Source organism: Nerophis lumbriciformis, linkage group LG02, assembly GCF_033978685.3.
Source record: "Nerophis lumbriciformis linkage group LG02, RoL_Nlum_v2.1, whole genome shotgun sequence".
NCBI lineage: Eukaryota > Metazoa > Chordata > Actinopteri > Syngnathiformes > Syngnathidae > Nerophis > Nerophis lumbriciformis.
Genome location: NC_084549.2, coordinates 19,507,501 through 19,524,761, shown reverse-complemented (window position 1 = coordinate 19,524,761; position 17,261 = coordinate 19,507,501). Strand labels below are relative to the sequence as shown.

Here is a 17,261-nt window from a genome sequence, read left to right as displayed (position 1 = left end):
GGATTATACACTGCCTGGCCCAAACGTTTACACCAATTTTTAATGAGCTGCCCTGAGCTTTGATTATGGCATGCTTCTACAATCTTTAATTTTTTGCTGTCCAATTGTTTTTCTTTTTTAAATAAAATGTATTGTATTAATGACAGGAGATTCAAACTACAAACTACTTTATGTGTTGGGACAGTTCAAACCTAATTTTAATAGTTTCTGCAATCGCTTCAGCTGTTTTTTTCATGCTTGATGCATACCCATAATTTTAAAATGTATTCACAACCACAAGACATGTCTTTTGACACTATTCAACAAATAACATGCTACTCACTGCATTAGTTTGGCTTAAATAACCGGTTGCCAATTGAAACTCAATAGCCTATGCAGTAATTATCCAATGGGAGGCTCATACCTATTTGGTGTTAAATTCAGATGATTACTTTTTGGGGGTCCAGGCAGTAATAAAAATAATTTGTTTAGTCCATAATTTAGACCCAGGGATTACAAACCTCCCCAAGTTCATTTTTATATATTTTTGAAACCTGGACAATTTGTTATAGTTCATTCATATACTATACTCTAGTCTAGTCTATAATGTGGATCCCTTGCTACTCACTTTGAAAAGTGTGAGATAAATGACAAACAGTGTGATTCCGCAGCTCCAAGGATGTCGCCCCATTTGTTGGCTTTGGTGACCGAACAGAGGCAGATACCGGTTTTGCTGCACTTCCACTGGATTTAACAAATGGTAAAGTGCTTTGCCGTTTGCTTTTAGCAATCAGTGTTAGTGTGGCATTTGGAGGATCCAATGCAGGCAGGGACTCCTTGACATTCTGTTGTGGAGGACTTTCATGCTCTGTTTTTGCAACAGACTGTTGACGACTGCACTTGTCCCCACTTTTCTCCACTCTCTTCTTCTTAGAGTTGTTGGTTGCTGTTTCAGCATTATCACTTCTCCTTTGTTTTCTTTTCTTTGGGACAGAGTCCATCCTAAAGGGAATGTGGAGATCTCTCATTTCATGCAGACCAGGCAAAAGAGGCTTCTTGGGTATTTTGTGGTCATTAGGCATGGAGAAGAAGTCCTCGAACATATCATCCCCCACATCATTGGAAATGGAAGCAACATTTTGAGAGTCGCTGGACTGACTAAACAAATGTGCAAGTGCAGAAAGAGAGGGTTTGCGTCTTGTTCGCTTTTTCTGAAATGGAGAGTAGTCAGGTCCTGATATGGTTGGTGCCAAGAGGCAGCCAGACGAGTTCACAGCACCAGGAGAGTTAGAAGTCTTTGTCCCTACCATGGTCTTTGTTGCTTGAATACTTCGCCTTCCCTTTTCAGATTTGTCGGCTGACTGTTCCAGTGGTTTACCAACAGGACTGCAGGATTCTGTGCGTGACTTACGCTTTTCTTTGCCAGTCCCTTTGCCATCAGCAGATGTCACCTCCTTCACATCACTTTGTATTACACCCACAGACTTGGCTTTCTCTGTTGTTTTTTTCCCAATTGAAGACCTTATTGGTTTTGTTTGTATGGTACCTTCTTCCTCACTTGTCTCAAAGTCCGGACATTTCAAAGGGCATGGTGACAGCCAAGACTTTTCAAATTCTTTGGTAAGGTACTTGTCATGTTGGGTATGCTCAGTTGTGTCACTTTCTTTACAGGCATTTTCCTTATCAGCAGAGTGGCCGAGCGCAGCAACAGAGGCACTGGAATCATCGTCTGGATTATCATCTTTAAAAGAAAAATATCAAATTTAAATATTGCATCCAAAACACACAATGTATGAATCAAATATGGTTTTATGCATCTCTGCAACACTTCCCACAACAGATTGTATGCCACCCACCCAGTGTGACATTGTAAAAAGGCAAACTTAAATTAAACAACACGATGCATCTAGCCAAAGGGATGTATTTCTTAGGAGCTGTCAGAAGAATAAATGCAAGTCAATGGTGCACATGCAGACAGCACACCCACACCATGAAAAAGCCTTCTAGTTTTTCATTGTGCATTTCGTTTTGTAGGTTTCAGTTAAATACTAATAATACTGCAATCTAATACAAATGCATGTTACAAAAAAAAAGACATGTTTCAGTCTTGGTTGGTTTCGTTATAGAAAAAAAAATATCCCACAATCAGAATATTATGTATAATCAAACCTTTTGTTTTGCAAGCAGTTTTGTATTGAATCTTATTATTCCTAAACGGCAAGGAGAGGCTTTCTTCGGAAGGTCATTGCAAATGATCTATTACTTAATACTGTAAAGACTTATCTATTTATTATTTATTGCTATTACAAAAAATTGGCAGTGCTTACACAAAAATTTGAAGACGGTTGGTGAGTTCCCAAGCAAGGGCTTTGGCCCAGAGGGGGAAGAGGATTCAATCAATTGTGAGGCTGAAAAAAAAGTCTGATGGTAAATGTTTGACATTGCAGAAAAATGAAATATTTTACTCATTGTTTTACTTACCAGTGGGTGAGATATTTGCATGTTTCTCTTTCATGTCTTTTAACCGCTCTGCCATGTAATCGGCCCTTTTACACGAAGGGCTGTACACAATTCCACTGTCTTCATCAATAAAAATAGGTGACACATCTATGACTGTGGAGGCAAAAATACTCCATCATTTGCTAGTGAGCTTAGTTGTACAAATGTCAAAAACAGCCTGATCACTTACACATTGGTTGCTTGGGAGCCATGTCCTTCATCAACTTATCTAACTTCTTCTTCATGCGTCTGTCATTTTCTGGCGTCCTCTGTGGACAGTCTCTGGGCTGCATGCAACGGTGCTACACCAAAAAAGCACAAATATGTTAGGACGTTTTAAGAGTGCAGTGGTACCTTGGTTTTCGTACACCCCACTATTTTACCAAAAATATTGCCAGTTTATGTACGGTATGCCGTCTTAATTATCGTACAGATTAATACTGCATGTAACAAACTAGGGTTGTTACGATACTAGGATTTCAGTAGTTGATAGCTATACCTGTTAATTTCTACGATTATCAATACCACGATTTAAGAAAAAAACAAAAAACTAACCAATGTACTTTTACAGTCACTATCTTGTTAAATTAAATGAAAACTATTTCAAACTGTCAAGTATTTAGAATCACTGTGCTTCAACATCTTTCTGCACAGAACTAATTGCAATACAGGCTGCCAAGAAGTAACTACACTTTCAAAAAATAATTATTTCCTTATAAATATGCTCATAAATACCAACAGTCAACTATTTTACATAAAAAATTGTACAGCAGTAGCCTTCAAGTATATAAAACAATATTGTCCTTTATATTATTTCAATATATTGGTGGTGTGACATAATGTAGTTTGTAATGAAATAGGCCAATAAAAAGGCTAAAACATTAAAAAATATATATTTTTGTTTTATTTCAGTATCAACAGTTTCAGTGTTTCTATTTTTCAATTTGTGTCAGTTTTTTAAATTAATTTTATTCCTTCAATGTGCCAAAGCCTTATAAAAAAAAAAAAGAGCATTGTTACACAAATGGTTTATACTTATTTCACCAAGAGGGCAAAGTGTTACCAAACACCAAACATGTCTCTAAGCTCTCTCCCTTATAACTTACAGTTTGAGGTTGGGTTGGAAGGTTTTCTGCACATCTTGCACAGCAGTGATAATGGACAGTCCCATGGCTTGTGGTGGCGGATCTCCGGTGTCACTCTTGTATTTATATTTTTTTACAAAATACCAGTACATGATGAAAGACACACGCCTTTCCATTTTAAATGCGTACCTATATTCGCTTAAAGTCACTATATTGGTAACAGAGACCCCTTCTACTTAGTCTTATTCTCTGTAAAACCAGGTGCATATGAGGTGCGTTGTGAAGCGGAGTTACAATGCAATCCTCCATACTTCCATTATAAAAATGTTTATGAGCTAGAGCGGATCGGAAGCGCTAAATCCACATTTGAGCCAGACTGAAACAAATAAATAAATATGTGGGAAACACTGGCTCATTTTTTTAGACAGCAGGCATTCTTTGGCACTGACTGCTCAGTGATCACACAACAAGAATTGACATGGCTCTCTGAGGAAAAAGGGTTCTCCAATATTTGGTACTGACGGATCTTTTGACAACCTTATTAAAAAATGGTCTGTTAGCCTGCATAATCAAATAGACAAAGAATTTCACGCGTTGGTGACTCAGTCACTGTGCTTTTTAATTTTTTTAAGTGCATCGAGTATCGGCTGCAAAATAACATACCATTGGGCCAAAGAAAGTTGCACGTGGCAGTACTTTAATTAAAAAAAGTTCAAGAAACACCTTGTAGCAAAGTATGTAGCTGGCATCCTCGTGGCTCACCTTACCCACTCATTGCAGTCTTCAATAAAGGTGATGTTAAATGTTAATTCATCTATTTCATTCGTCATTGTTTCCTGCATATAAAACCATAATATTTTATAAAATGTGTTGTGTGTGTGAATATTATTGGGTGTCTGAAACAGATTCATTGGGTCTGCATTATTTCTTATGGTCATTTTTTTGTTGGCTTTTCTTACGATTTGAACTTCGTCTGACCTTTTGGATCAGGTTGCTAACAAAAACCGAGGAACCACTGCATCTACTAGTTGAAGAAATGTTAAGTTTGAGGTGACATCAACAGCAAATGGAGCATTTTTGCTGCTGTGAAATCTTATTTTCCCCACTGTCTAATGAACAATGGCTTATTACCTAAAGTAATCTTTTTTGGAAGCAATTTCAAGGAAAAACATTGACCAAATGTGTTTTGGAAAATTATGACAATCACTTGTCAATTTCACATACAACTGTTGTGCAGTAAATCACTTTATAATGACAAAAAACTAAAGCATTACATTTTTGTCTGGCTATACTCACTTTCTTGTTTCTTAATACTGGATTACTTTCATCGTTTGAGGCTGGATACAACTCTTCATCCCCATGCACTCCTTCTTCATGACATCTGCACATCATTTCAGCAATAACCATTAATCCTCCCCTCACTGTCTCCAAATAATACAATCTGCACATACAATTAACATAAAAAGTAAACTATTTCCGTGTGTAAAGTGTCATCCATACCTGTCTATCCAAAGGACAGAGACAAGCTTCACGTGACTTTTCTTGGCTTTCCTCCATGTCGCAGGATGACCGTTGTGAAATACAACATGGGTGACTTGTTTATTGAATGTTTTTGATACCTGAAAATAATTGTATGTTATGTTAAACCTGCAAAGTGGCAGTGTGAAAAGCTGGTGCAATTTACAACAAAGCAATGTTAATCCTAAGCGGTGGGCCCCTCTACTTTTTTAAAGTTGAACACAACCAAGCTTTGTTTACACAGTAAACAATTGTGTCCATAATATGGAACAATGAAAATAAATATTCTGTTACAAGGTCAAACGGGTGTCATTATAAAATCTACAATAAAAATTGTTTGCGTCAGATATTTTCACTTTGTGTCATTAATGTAAATAAAACTTAGAAAGTGTAAAAAGAAGTTAACATCAGTAAAACCTAAAAACAACAAAACTATTTAACAAATGAAAATAAATAGAACAAAAGTATTTAAAGTTGTACAAATCATAACACCATTCCTTATAATGCTTTTGAGGAAAATGTGTATTTTTTTGTTTTGTTCTAAAGATCTGGAAATCATCCGTCATCAGTTTCCATTATTGTGCACCCCTATTTTTTTCCTACCAAATTTTAGCCAAGCAAGAGCAGCTCACAGCATTCACATGTATTGTTTTTAAAGTAGTGTTTCTCCCAGCCAAGTTAATCTATAATTCGGGAGCAAGGTGGGGCATGCGACCATGGAGCTAAATTCGGGCCAAAACTTTGTACCGGTACTTGAAAATATTAACTTCCATCCATCCATTTTCTACCGCTTATTCCCTTCGGGGTCGCGGGTGGCACTGGAGCCTATCTCAGCTACAATCGGGCGGAAGGCGGGGTACACCCTGGACAAGTCGCCACCTCATCGCAGGGCCAACACAGATAGACAGACAACATTCACACTCACATTTACACACTAGGGCCAATTTAGTGTTGCCAATCAACCTATCAATCTGAAAAATGTATGTCTTGATGTTGAATTTTCAATCAGTGTTGATTTTAAAATAAAAATAAGAGTAAACATTTTTTTCATGTTGAATATGTGTATAATTCACTTTGGTAATTATTTTGAATACATTCTTTATCTAAATTTTTCACTCTAATATATTGTGATTCATATCTTATTTTTCACAGTTTCATTTTTCTTTTTCCCCAGATTCAGAGATTTGACCTTAATTTCGCGTGGGTCACTTGCCATCAACTGCGGAGGACGTGGCATCATGACAGACATGGTCAAAATGACGCCATCATAAAGCGTACACATCGTTCATGCCTATATTTTCTTTAAAAAGGCTAAAGAAATGTTATACATACATTTCAAATCAGTTCTGTTATTTTGAATTAACATATATTATTTTCTTATATTATTTTGCTCTATTATAACATTGTTGCTGCTTATTGTGTCCTTTGTTGAGATTTGTTTTCAGTTTCTAGTGACTTCTCCAATCCTTGTAATGACGTTTTCTCTATTAAGAATGACTAGCAAAAATTGTAGCATATTTTTACGGTGTTATTGGAGACTGTACTTGTGTTTAAAGACTCTTTACGTCTGTCTCTCAATATCCACAACAACTGTTTGTGGACTCTTTTAAAGATATAAAGTGCAGCTCGAGCAGCATCGCGAAGCAAGTGTGACGTCAGGCTCGATGCAGCTCTGTTATATTCCTCTGCGCAGGAGCACTTTCAGTACCGTAAGTCGGCCTGGTCAGTAAGGAGCGCAAATGTGTGGAACTCAGTACCTGAGGAGGTTAAACTGGTCACAATTTACAAGGCCTTCACAACAATTTTTATAAATGTGGTTTATCAACGCCTACAGCTGCCAGCACTAAAAGATGAGCCTGTTTTGATGCTAAGATAAATGTTATGTTGTATTTTATTTTTTATCATATTGTATATGTATTGTGTGCTTTTTTTCTTTTTCTTTTAAATTGTAATTTTACCACCTTTTTTTACATCATGGCCAGGGGACTACAGATGAAAACTAGCCTTCTGGCTAATTTTGGCTTTTTTAACCATGGGCAGTCATGTGTTTTATGAAATTGCATTGTCCCCTTTGAAATAAACTAATCTAATCTTTGCAGATTATACAATTTATAGGTTGTTGTCACATTGACCATGCTCCCAATGCCACAGGTAAAATGGCAATTTGGGGGAAACCTATCTTATTATTAATTTGGAAAAGACTGATGTATTTTTCAAAATTCAAAACCAGATTTTTCAGTTACAACGATTAGGTTTTCTAGTACTACAACACGTTAGGCTCTAATTTAATTTGTATGACTGGTTATTGACTGGCAACAAGTTTAGGCTGTACTCCCACTTCTCATCTAAAATCATCTAGGATAGGCTTCAGCTCACTGGTGACTCTGAACGAGGTTAGAAAAAAAAAAATATATATATATTTTTTTTTTTTGTATTTTATTTGTCCTATCCAGCTACTCAGGCAAATCATATTGTTGATGTAGATGCCCATATCGGCTGTACACATTTACTTTACAAAAGAGAAGTGTGGGATACTTCTATTGTTGCCTTATTTATATTTGACTTTATTAAATGGATTTATATTATTATTTGGTGCAGCCGGGCCGGAGCAGGAGGGGATAGAAGGAGAAAAAACAAAGACAGAGGGGGAAATTGTGGGCACAAGAGGGGGATAAGACAGAGAGACAACAACAACAGCAAACACAACAACAATAGAACAACATCAGCAAATAGGATATAATAATAAATAATAATAATGGATTCGATTTTATATCGCGCTTTTCTATTGTTAGATACTCAAAGCGCTCACAGAGAAGTGGGAACTAGGGCTGCAACTAACAACTAATTTGATAATCGATTAATCTGTCCATTATTACTTCGATTAATCGATTAATAATCGGATAAAAAAGACAAACTACATTTCTATCCTTTCCAGTATTTTATTGGAAAAAAAACAGCACACTAGCACCATACTTATTTTGATTATTGTTTCTCAGCTGTTTGTAAATGTTGCAGTTTATAAATAAAGGTTTATAAAAAAAAATAATAATAAAAAAAAGTAGCCTCTGCGCATGCGCATAGATCCAACGAATCGATGACTAAATTAATCGCCAACTATTTTTATAATCGATTAGTTGTTGCAGGCCTAGTAGGAACCCATCATTCATTCACACCTGGTGGTGGTAAGCTACATTTGTACAAATATGATGGTAAAAGTGATAGCAAAGAAGCAGTTTGTGAAAGAAATAATACAGAAATGACAATGAGCATTATTATACTACAAATGGAGCAATACAAATACCAATAGAAATAGCACTATTGAAAATGAATAATAACAATAATTACCTCTATTATCAACAATACAATTGTTCAAATGCAAAATGTAATAACATGAAATACAAAAGAAAGCAGATAAATGGAGGGGAAGAAAGAGAAGCGAACTATATTAACCTTGTTGATTGTTATAGTACCGATAGGTTAAGCTTTGTCAGTGCACCATGTGTTACCCAGTTTCCCCTAGGGCAGGGGTCAGTAACTCGCGGCTCCGGAGCCGCATGCGGCTCTTTGAGCACTCTGATGCGGCTCAGCTGCATACTTGCCGACCCCCCCGATTTTTCCGGGAGGTTTCCGGATTTCAGTGCCTCTCCCGGAAATCTCCCGGGGCAAACATTCTCCGATTTTCACCCGGACAACAATATTGAGGGTGTGCTGTGATGGCACTGCCTTTAACGTCCTCCACAACATGTCGTCGCGTCCGCTTTTACACCATGATATCTGCGTGCCGGCCCGGTCACATGTAGTATGCGGCCTCTGCTTACACACGTAAATGACTGCAAGGCATACTTGGTCAACAGCCATACGGGATACACTGAGGGTTGTGATATAAACAACTTTAACACTCTTACTAATATGCGCCACACTGTGAACCCACACCAAACAAGAATGACAAACACATTTCGGGAGAACATCCACACCATAACACAACATAAACACAACGGAACAAATACCCAGAATCCCATGCATCCCTAACTCTTCCGGGCTACATTATACACCCCCGCTACCACCAAACGCCGCCCCCCCCCCCCAACCGACGCACGGGGGAAGGGGGGGATGCATGGGATTCTGGGTATTTGTTCTGTTGTGTTACGGTGCAGATGTTCTCCCGAAATGTGTTTGTCATTCTTGTTTGGTGTGGGTTCACAGTGTGGCGCATATTAGTAAGAGTGTTAAAGTTGTTTAAACGGGCACCCTCACTGTGACATGTATGGCTGTTGAACAAGTATGCCTTGCAGTCACTGTATGTGTCTGCAGAAGCCGCATTCAACATGTGACTGGGCTGGCAAGCTGTTTGTACAGGTTGGAGAGGGCACTAAAGACAGTGCCATCATAGCACGCCCTTATTATTGTTGTTTGGATGAAAATCAGCACACGTTCGAGAGAATAGTTGCTCTGAAATTCGGGAGTCTCCCGGACAAATTGGGAGGGTTGGCATGTGTGATGCTGTCAAGCGGCATTCATATAAAACTTGCGGGCCGCACTAACATTACATTTTCATATTAAGGTGCGGGCCGCGTGTCAGAGACCCCTGGTTTATACATAGCACAAAGCAAAAAAAACAACTTTGTATGCAGTGTTATTTCATTTTAAATTCCAAAAGAGTTTTGTGGCTCCCATTGTTTCTTTATTTTGTGAAACGGGTCAAAATGGCTCTTTGAGTGGTAAAGGTTGCCGACCCCTGCCCTAAGGCAACAACATTAATATATGTTTGATGAAATGTGATTAGGTTAGAGGTTAGAAAATAAATAAATGAATTTGTCATTACCTGAGCACCCATTTCCAGTAGCTGCTGAATAAACGGTTTCGAATAGTTGGCTCTCTTGTCAGATGACCACACATCCACATAGGCAACGACATCTGGGATGATGTTGATCCACGGCACAGACACAAACACAAGCCGTGAACCGATGCCGCATCATGAGGTCAATGTGCTGATGATGTACATTACCTTTAAGAACCGTAGTGTTGCTTGTTGTCATTACTGGCCGCCTTCAGTTCCAAGATTGCCCTTCACAAAATAATTTCATAAGCAAGATGCTGACTTAAACTGCATTGTGGATGACATAATTCAACGATCGTGTATTTTGCTCCATCTCTATGACAACAGACTCAATGGTGGACGAGAAGAAAGAATGGAGATGGTGCACAGGTCAATACTAAACGATATCCGTTCTCACAAATGACTGCCCGGCGCAGTTGCTGTCAATCGACCTCAGCACAGACACACCAGGAGAAACTCGACACCCAGACGCGTAGACCTCAACAATGACGCAAGAATCAATAGCGAGGTGTAATGTCCCCTATGACTGCCTTTCATCAACAATCGAGCCGCGAGCGCCATTATCCCGCGGGCTTTCGACTTTAGCATCGAGGCTAACGCTTAACTTACTTGTTGCACATGGGCGTGTTTGAAGTGCGCCAACTATTAACAAGTCGCCGACACATTTTTGTTATACTCTAATACGTGTGTTGAGCACTTACTTTATGTGACAAAGGGGTTTTTAAACCGTCCAATATCGAACAAAAGGAAAGTGTGGCTTGAGATAATTCGCGCTTGCCGTTTGTGACGCAGTGCATTGTGGGATAAAGAGTGATGATTGGCTGAGAGATAAACGTCACTTCCGGAAAAAGGTACGTTGATATGAATTCTGTAATAATGTTTTTATTTAATCTTTTTCGTATGTTTTATTACAAATCAATTACAATTAAGCTTAATGATTATCAAGAGGTCAGTACCATGTATTTCCATGAATTGATTTACGTGGACCCCGACAAGTTGAAAAACTTATTCGGGTACGTGTTACCATCCATCCATCCATCCATTTTCTACCGCTTATTCCCTTTGGGGTCGCGGGGGGCGCTGGAGCCTATCTCAGCTACAATCGGGCGGAAGGCGGTGTACACCCTGGACAAGTCGCCAACTCATCGCAGGGCTCGCCACCTCATCGCAGGGCTACATTATACACCACTAAGTGTTACCATTTAGTGGTCAATTGTACGGAATATGTACTGTACTGTGCAATCTACTAATAAAAGTTTCAATCAATCAATCAATTAAAATACTCATTTAATTTTTACCAAATACTGCTGCATATTCCTATTTTCCCTCTTTAAGTCATATACCAGTGGTGTCAAACTCATTTTAGATCGGAGGCCACAGTGAGAAAAATCTACTCCCAAGTGGGCCGGACTGGTAAAATCACGGCACGATAACTTAAAAATTAAGACAACTTCAGATTGTTTTCTTTGTTTAAAAATAGAACAAGCACATTCTGAAAATGTACAAATCACAATGTTGTTGGGTTGTTGTTTTTTACACTTACATGTTGCGGATAATAGTATTCTATGTTTATTTGTCGTTATTTATACTTCCATCCATCCATTTTCTACCGCTTATTCCCTTTGGGGTCGCGGGGGGCGCTGGAGCCTATCTTTATACTTTCTGAATAAATTATGTGATAATGTTCATCAGTCAACTCATTGGTGTTAATTTTCAATCTATCAAGATAAAAAAAATATATCAAAATCAAATTCCAGGATGTTATTTATGTAATTTGCTCCTTTTCCTAACATCATGTTTTTTTTACATATGTAGCATAATCTACAAATATATAAAGAATTGCTATTGCGACATCTAATGGACACATTTAGCACAGCAGTTTCTTCCATTCAAAAATTTCGTCTCATTTTTATACTTAGCAAACTCATCCTGCGGGCCGGATAAAACCTGTTTGCGGGCCTGATCCGGCCCACGGGCCGTACGTTTGACACACCTGTCTGATACCATTACTTTCACCTAAAACATACGTATCAAACAATGACAACATTTTGGGGACTCTTTCATGTCCAGAATATTTAGTTTACAGATCACTCAACCCATCTTTCTTTTCTTTTTTGGGGTAAAAATACATATACGCATTCAAGTTGTGTATGTAAACCCCCCCACCTACTCAAAATAGGGGAAAAAAAGGACACACGGATAGTTGTCTGCATGGTTTGAATGGGAAAAACTAGTGTACAACATCATAGTCTCTTACACAATGTAAGTAGGGTCATTACAAGACTAACACAATACAATTATTATATAGAAAATAATTATGCAGTATACGTTGAGTAATATATAAAGTAATATTTTTAGAGAAATATTTTGTCCTTCTACATGTTGAGATGTTGAGGTGTAACGGCAGTCAGATAAACCATATATATATATATATATATATATATATATATATATATATATATATATATATATATATATCCATCCATCCATTTTCTACCGCTTATTCCCTTTTGGGGTCGCGGGGGGCCCACCTCCAAAGACATGCACCTGGGGATAAGTTGATTGGCAACACTAAATTGGCCCTAGTGTGTGGATGTGAGTGTGAATGTTGTCTGTCTATCTGTGTTGGCCCTGCGATGAGGTGGCGACTTGTCCAGGGTGTACCCTGCCTTCCGCCCGATTGTAGCTGAGTTAGGCTCCAGCGCCCCCCGCGACCCCGAAGGGAATACGCGGTAGAAAATGGATGGATGGATGGATGGATATATATATATATATATATATATATATATATATATATATATATATATATATATATATATATATATATATATATATATATATATAAATATACAGTCGTGGTCAAAAGTTTACATACACTTGTAAAGAACATAATGTCATGGCTGTCTTGAGGTTCCAATCATTTCTTCAACTCTTATTTTTTTGTGATAGAGTGATTGGAGCACATACTTGTTGGTCACAAAAACATTAATGAAGTTTGGTTCTTTTATGAATTTATTATGGGTCTACTGAAAATGTGACCAAATCTGCTGGATCAAAAGTATACATACAGCAATGTTAAAATTTGGTTACATGTCCCTTGGCAAGTTTCACTGCAATAAGGCGCTTTTGGTAGCCATCCACAAGCTTCTGGCAAGTTTCTGGTTGAATTTTTGACCACTCCTCTTGACAAAATTGGTGCAGTGCAGTTCAGCTAAATGTGTTGGTTTTCTGACATGGACTTTTTTCTTCAGCATTGTCCACATGTTCTCAATGGGGTTTAAGTCAGGACTTTGGGAAGGCCATTCTAAAACCTTAATTCTAGCCTGATTTAGCCATTCCTTTACCACTTTTGACATGTGTTTGGGGTCATTGTCCTGTTGGAACACCCAACTGCGCCCAAGACCCAACCTCCGGGCTGATGATTTTAGGTTGTCCTGAAGAATTTGGAGGTAATCCTCCTTTTTCATTGTCCTATTTACTCTATGTAAAGCACCAGTTCCATTGGCAGCAAAACAGGCCCAGAGCATAATACTACCACCACCATGCTTGATGGTAGGAATGGTGTTCCTGGGATTAAAGGCCTCACCTTTTCTCCTTCAAACATATTACTAGGTATTGTGACCAAACAGCTCAATTTTTGTTTCATCTGACCACAGAACTTTCCTCCCGAAGGTCTTATCTATGTCCATGTAATGTCAGATGAAACAAAAATTGAGCTGTTTGGCCACAATACCCAGCAATATGTTTGGAGGAGAAAAGGTGAGGCCTTTAATCCCAGGAACACCATGCCCACCGTCGCGACTGTATACTTTTAACCCAGCAGATTGGCAGGGATATATCCAAGCTGACTACAAATAATCCCCATCAACTTAAACAGTTACCCTAAATCTAACAGTCAACCAGGGTTTAACCATATTTCCGTGTATTTTTTGGTGGAAATGGACAAACTAAAGTCATACGTTGCCACATCAGGCTTAAAATATTATGGCTTCACAGATTTTCTTTTGAATCATTTTTAAAGCATATTCTACACTATTTTGGTCCTGAACTAAGCATGCTCGAGCAATAAGATGACTAAATAAACTATAAATATCAAAACCACAGTAGTATTGACCACGGGAGGAGACCAACCAGAGGGCACTGTTCAGTACCGTGCCTGCTGATTGGCTGATTGGCTCAGTTTCAGGCAGCATTACTATATTGAATTAGTGACTGAAGGGTGCTATTTAATGTCTTGATGGCTCTTATGTTGATAAACATATTTAGAAGGTCATAAACAGTTTTTTATGCTGTTTATAATAGATTTAAAATGAATTATTCCTACTTTGTTCAAATTCATTTATTGCGGTGATGTCCAGCGATAAATAAATGTGTTTGTTTGTGAATACTGCACTAACTTCCTGCCAATAGGGCTGCCTAAAAGTGCCTCCATCCATCCATCCATCTTCTTCCGCTTATCCGAGGTCGGGTCGCGGGGGCAGCAGCCTAAGCAGGGAAGCCCAGACTTCCCTCTCCCCAGCCACTTCGTCCAGCTCCTCCCGGGGGATCCCGAGGCGTTCCCAGGCCAGCCGGGAGAGATAGTCTTCCCAGCGTGTCCTGGGTCTTCCCCGTGGCCTCCTACCGGTCAGACGTGCCCAAAACACCTTCCTAGGGAGGCGTTCGGGTGGTATCCTGACCAGATGCCCGAACTACCTCATCTGGCTCCTTTTGATGTGGAGGAGCAGCGGCTTTACTTTGAGCTCCCCCCGGATGACAGAGCTTCTCACCCTATCTCTAAGAGAGAGCCCCGCCACCCGGCGGAGGAAACTCATTTCGGCCGCTTGTACCCGTGATCTTGTCCTTTCGGTCATGACCCAAAGCTCATGACCATAGGTGAGGATGGGAACGTAGATCGACCGGTAAATTGAGAGCTTTGCCTTCCGGCTCAGCTCCTTCTTCACCACAACAGATCGATACAGCGTCCGCATTACTGAAGACGCCGCACCGATCCGCCTGTCGATCTCACGATCCACTCTTCCCCCACTCGTGAACAAGACTCCGAGGTACTTGAACTCCTCCACTTGGGGCAAGATCTCCTCCCCAACCCGGAGATGGCACTCCACCCTTTTCCGGGAGAGAACCATGGACTCGGACTTGGAGGTGCTGATTCTCATCCCAGTCGCTTCACACTCGGCTGCGAGCCGATCCAGTGAGAGCTGAAGATCTTGGCCAGATGAAGCCATCAGGACCACATCATCTGCAAATAGCAAAGACCTAATCCTGCAGCCACCAAACCAGATACCCTCAACGCCCTGACTGCGCCTAGAAATTCTGTCCATAAAGGTTATGAACAGAATCGGTGACAAAAGGCAGCCTTGGCGGAATATACATAAAAGTGCCTATGTATATAAAATGGTGGAGCAGTCAAGTAAATTATAGGCTATTCATTCGTCTATGTCAGTGGTTCTTAACCTTGTTGGAGGTACCGAACCCCACCAGTTTCATATGTGCATTCACCGAACCCTTCTTTAGTGAAAAATAAAATGTTGTTTTTTTTCAAATTCAAGACAAAGTTATATGTTTTTGGCAACACTCTCGTATGGGGAACATATTCTAAGTAACAAAGACTTAATTTAGAGTTATTTGGACACTAGGGGAACATATTCTAAGTAATAAAGACTTAATTTAGAGTTATTTAGTTAGGGTTAGGGTCAGGGTTAGAGGGTTAAGGTTATAATAAGGCCATGCCGAATAAGGCATTAATGAGTACTTAATAATGACTAGTTAAGAGCCAATATGTTACTAATTTGCATGTTAATAAGCAACTAATTAATGGTGAATATGTTCCCCATACTAAAGTGTTACCATGTTTTTTTTACTGGTGCACAAAATGAACCGTGCATGAACATCACCTTGTTCAAACAACAAAACCAACACAGTGCATAAACTCACAACAAATTACACACCTGCAAACCAGTCAGCTCTTGCCGTATCCGTAATACGCCGATAGGGAGAAGTTTGTATTTACATGATGAGTCGGGTGTGTTTTGACCAGTGTTGGGACTAACGCGTTACAAAGTAATGCGATACTGTAGCGCCGTTAGTTTCGGCGGTAACTAGTAATCTAACGCGTTATTTTTTATATTCAGTAACTCAGTTACCGTTACTACATGATGCGTTACTGCGTTATTTTACGTTATTTTTTATGTAGTATCGGCTAGAAACAGAAGATCTGAGTGTGTTTTATTGCAGCGCTGCGGTGGAAAAGAAGAGGCGTGCTTTGTGTGGGTGGGGGCGGGGCTCCAGACCGTAGTCGAGGAGCGCATGGGAGACGTTCCTCCAGGGCCTATATACTTCGGGGCTAACAACCTTCACTTTACCCGGCAGTTGGTCTTTACAGCTGAGTGTGAATGACGAGGCCGGCGGTTTGTTGCAACTTTGTGACTTTATTGGACGCAGCCATCCACCAAGCTAGAGCACCTGCACGCACTCACTGTCGCCGGTCCCTCACTTCTCTCGCCCACTCACTCACTGACGTCACTCACCTCACATGCTGTCATATCTTAAACGGCCACACACACACACACACACATACGCTACTCTCATAACAACTAACATGACATCATGGTGAAACCAGAAGTCGACTGTCTTAACATTCTCACTACTTTTCTTTTGTCAAGCACAAAGAAAATAACATTTTAGTTCAATGTAAGTTGTGTCTTGGATCAAAGATCCTATCTACTTAAAGTTAAAGTTAAAGTGCCATTATGTTGCAGCTATTTAAAATAGTTTTGTCAATTTGTTCTGGCCTGAAATAAATTGGCCCTTTGAAACATATCTTTGTCTTTGTGTGTTGTATGTAGACCACATTGCTTAGCAGCGTTCAGTGATGCAAATGCATGTCAAGTTGATCAACACATTGTATTATTCTCCAGTGCCATAAGAGTACTGAAATGAAGGCTAAAAGGGCATTAATGGGAGCCTTAAAAAAAAGGGGGAAAAAACAAGTAACTAAATAGTTACTTTTCACAGTAATGCATTACTTTTTGGTGTAAGTAACTGAGTTAGTAACTGAGTTACTTTTGAAATAAAGTAACTAGTATCTGTAACTAGTTACTGGTTTTGACCTCCGCCGAACCCCTGAGTCCGACTCACCGAACCCCTAGGGTTCGATCGAACCCAGGTTAAGAACCACTGGTCTGTATTAAACCCTTCTTGTGCAAGCACCATTCATCATTAAAAAAAAATGTTCATTACAATGCCACAAAACAGCTTTTCTTTAGTGTCAAAACGCCAATTTTCACAGCACAGATGCAATCAATGCAAAAGTAACTAAACATACCAGAGAAATTCACATAACATTT

General features: G+C 39.3%; 2 protein-coding genes across 3 annotated transcripts in view; both read right to left on the bottom strand.

The window, feature by feature from the left end:
• mcph1 (microcephalin 1) overlaps positions 1–10,763 on the bottom strand; it is a 56,092-nt gene extending 45,329 nt beyond the window's left edge. The window contains exons 1-9 of the mRNA XM_061955183.1: positions 10,620–10,763; positions 10,087–10,146; positions 9,904–9,995; positions 5,064–5,182; positions 4,860–4,944; positions 2,669–2,780; positions 2,461–2,592; positions 2,307–2,387; positions 608–1,720 (exon numbers count right to left, since the gene is read on the bottom strand). Coding sequence (XP_061811167.1) covers positions 608–1,720; positions 2,307–2,387; positions 2,461–2,592; positions 2,669–2,780; positions 4,860–4,944; positions 5,064–5,182; positions 9,904–9,995; positions 10,087–10,117 — 1,765 coding nt within the window. The 5' untranslated portion in view covers positions 10,118–10,146; positions 10,620–10,763. The remainder of the gene's footprint in view (positions 1–607; positions 1,721–2,306; positions 2,388–2,460; positions 2,593–2,668; positions 2,781–4,859; positions 4,945–5,063; positions 5,183–9,903; positions 9,996–10,086; positions 10,147–10,619) is intronic.
• A 5,599-nt stretch (positions 10,764–16,362) lies between these two features.
• The window catches only part of npy4r (neuropeptide Y receptor Y4), a 22,438-nt gene continuing 21,539 nt past the window's right edge, over positions 16,363–17,261 (bottom strand). For both annotated transcript variants that reach the window (XM_061954843.2, XM_061954917.2), the window contains exon 2: positions 16,363–17,261. This exon is cut by the window's right edge and continues 1,695 nt beyond it. The gene's annotated coding sequence lies outside the window, so the exon portion shown is untranslated.